The sequence below is a fragment of the Austrofundulus limnaeus genome, unplaced genomic scaffold (assembly GCF_001266775.1).
Source record: "Austrofundulus limnaeus strain Quisiro unplaced genomic scaffold, Austrofundulus_limnaeus-1.0 Scaffold1148, whole genome shotgun sequence".
NCBI classification, from domain to species: domain Eukaryota; kingdom Metazoa; phylum Chordata; class Actinopteri; order Cyprinodontiformes; family Rivulidae; genus Austrofundulus; species Austrofundulus limnaeus.
Window position 1 is genome coordinate 41,215 of NW_013953550.1, and position 1,829 is coordinate 43,043.

At 41.6% G+C, this 1,829-nt stretch overlaps 1 protein-coding gene across 1 annotated transcript; it reads right to left on the reverse strand.

Moving 5' to 3' along the window:
• Positions 1-280: 280 nt before the first annotated feature.
• LOC106534345 (gamma-crystallin M3) lies at positions 281-1,123 on the reverse strand. Its single transcript, XM_014030955.1, has 3 exons — positions 1,025-1,123; positions 700-942; positions 281-605 (listed from the first exon to the last, which is right to left on the reverse strand). The coding sequence occupies exons 1-3, from the start codon at positions 1,055-1,057 to the stop codon at positions 327-329; spliced, it is 555 nt and encodes a 184-aa protein (XP_013886409.1). The 5' UTR covers positions 1,058-1,123; the 3' UTR covers positions 281-326.
• Positions 1,124-1,829: the final 706 nt, after the last annotated feature.

Genomic DNA, 1,829 nt, shown 5'->3' on the forward strand with positions numbered 1-1,829 from the left:
CACACACACACACCCTCAGGGGGTCCCGCCCCACCATTTGCGAAGTACTGGCTTAGGAAGATAGGATTTCTCTGATCACAACTTTGAAAGGTATTTTTTCCTGAGTGTATTTTGGCCTTTTCATAAAACTAGTTTCTGCTTTTAGAAAAACGTCAAGAATGTCACTTTTATAAATAGACTAGTTCCTCTGTCCCATTAGATTTAATTTAAACCAAAATTAATTCAAATATATATACACATTTGAAAATGTTTCACATTTAAAAACAGATTAACATCAGTCTAAGTAGTCTAAGATTTATTTATTGGTGGAGTTGAACAGTAATCATTTAATACCAGGAATCCATAATTCTTTTCATGCTCATGAAACTTGTGCCTCCAAATCCCATGTCCCTGAAGCTCCTGTACTCTCCAGGCCTCATGTACATCATCCTGCCTCTGTAGTGAGGTTGCTCATACATCAGCCAGTAGCCATCCATCACATGGCAGGACATACAATCAGACATTTGGTACCGATCCATGATGTTGTCACARTCGTCCATCATTTCATACATCTGACCACCAAAATTCTCCCTCTCGTAGATTCTCATTCTGTAGGATCCTCTGTACTGTAAACACCATTGGACACATGATATTCAGAGTTGGTTTTATTCTCATTACAATTCATTTAAATTTTGAAAAGCACAAGAGTTTAAAACTTACCACTGGGATCATACGACAAGACCTGATGCAGTCCCTCATGCCCATCATGCTCATGTAGTCAGAGTACTCACCCCTCCTGAAAAAATACTGGTTTCCCATGAAGTTGGGACGGTCATAGGCCATGAAGCAGCCACTCTCCACCCTGCAGGAGTGACATCTGCTCAGGTAGGAGTGCATGTCACCACAGTCACTCGTGCACTCATAGTAGCGACCCTGAAAGTTTCTGTCTTCATAGAAGATGACCTGAAAAATAATTTTACTATTTATATAACTCAAACTATTTATTGGCAAAATATACACTTGCAATCATATAATGAATTTGTACCTTTCCCCTCATGCCCATGTCAGTGTTGCTCATGTTGGCTGCGGATGGGTTGTTGTTCTTGCTTCTGTAATGCTTTCCCACCTGGTTTAACCCTTCCCTTTTGTACCTGAACAGTTGTAAAGAACCACTGACCCAGCACCCCCTATAGAATCCCTAACTCAGCAATTTATTTTAGAGCTCCACGGAATGCTGAGGTTATGTTCATTTTTTGTCTGCAGAAAGGCTTTTTTTGCCCAGTACAAACAGGTTTTTCACACAATATGTGAATATGTGACTTTTAGGAATTGTGTTGTTTTTCCCTTTGTGTTATGRCCCCAGTGCTGTGAAGCAGCTGAAAGCCTAATTGTTTTTGACSTGAGTATTATTAAGGCCTGAGCACAGTGAAACAGCAGAAGACCCTATAGCTTTTGATCTGATTATTATAAGACCCTGAGCGCTTGTGAAGCAGCAGAGCGCTCCAGCCAATGGTTTTACGACAGACCCCATGTGAGGAGGGGGCTCCTTTCAAAGACGGGTTGTCTGTACATGCAAAAATGCTTATAACTCAAACTGTTCAACATAGAAGCTTCAAATTTCTTTTGTTGTTTAGCTCTGATGAAGCTCTATCCACCAGGCCCACCAATTAGTGCCCCCCCACCCCCTCGGCCCCCCAATTTACCTGAAAATGTGGTGTCTGCGCAAACAAAAATGGTTATAACTCAGAAACTGTTCAACATGGGAGATTCGAATTTCTTTTGTTGTTTAGCTCTGATGAAGCACTATTCATCAGGCCCACCATTCAGTGCCCCCCCCCCCAGACCCCAAT